General features: G+C 34.9%; 1 protein-coding gene across 1 annotated transcript in view; it reads left to right on the plus strand.

Moving 5' to 3' along the window:
- Positions 1-292, plus strand: part of LOC119581779 (phosphorylase b kinase gamma catalytic chain, skeletal muscle/heart isoform-like) — a gene marked incomplete at its 3' end in the record, with an annotated part of 27775 nt that overhangs the window by 24586 nt on the left and 2897 nt on the right. The window contains 1 exon segment of the mRNA XM_037929909.1: positions 119-160. Coding sequence (XP_037785837.1) covers positions 119-160 — 42 coding nt within the window.

The following is a 292-nucleotide window of genomic DNA, read 5'->3' on the forward strand; positions in this document are numbered from 1 at the left end:
GCTGTGTTTCTCCCTAACCTTTGTTACATGGGTTGTTTGAATATCTATGCCTTCATAATGCTTCGTTTATGTGCATGATCCTTTTTTTGTAGCGTCTCATTTTACTCGCGTCTTCTAGCCTAGCCGGAGTCAAATTATTGGGGTCACTTTGGTGGAAAAGGTGAGTCTAGAATCCCAGTTTTTATTTTCCTTTTATGATATTTATTTGGTTTTGATATTTATATGTGTGTTCTCTTCATTCATTTGAGCGTAACAATAGATTTATTTTGACTGTTTTAATTATCATGCATGC

Source organism: Penaeus monodon, chromosome 15 (assembly GCF_015228065.2).
Source record: "Penaeus monodon isolate SGIC_2016 chromosome 15, NSTDA_Pmon_1, whole genome shotgun sequence".
In the NCBI taxonomy this organism is placed as follows: Eukaryota; Metazoa; Arthropoda; class Malacostraca; order Decapoda; family Penaeidae; genus Penaeus; species Penaeus monodon.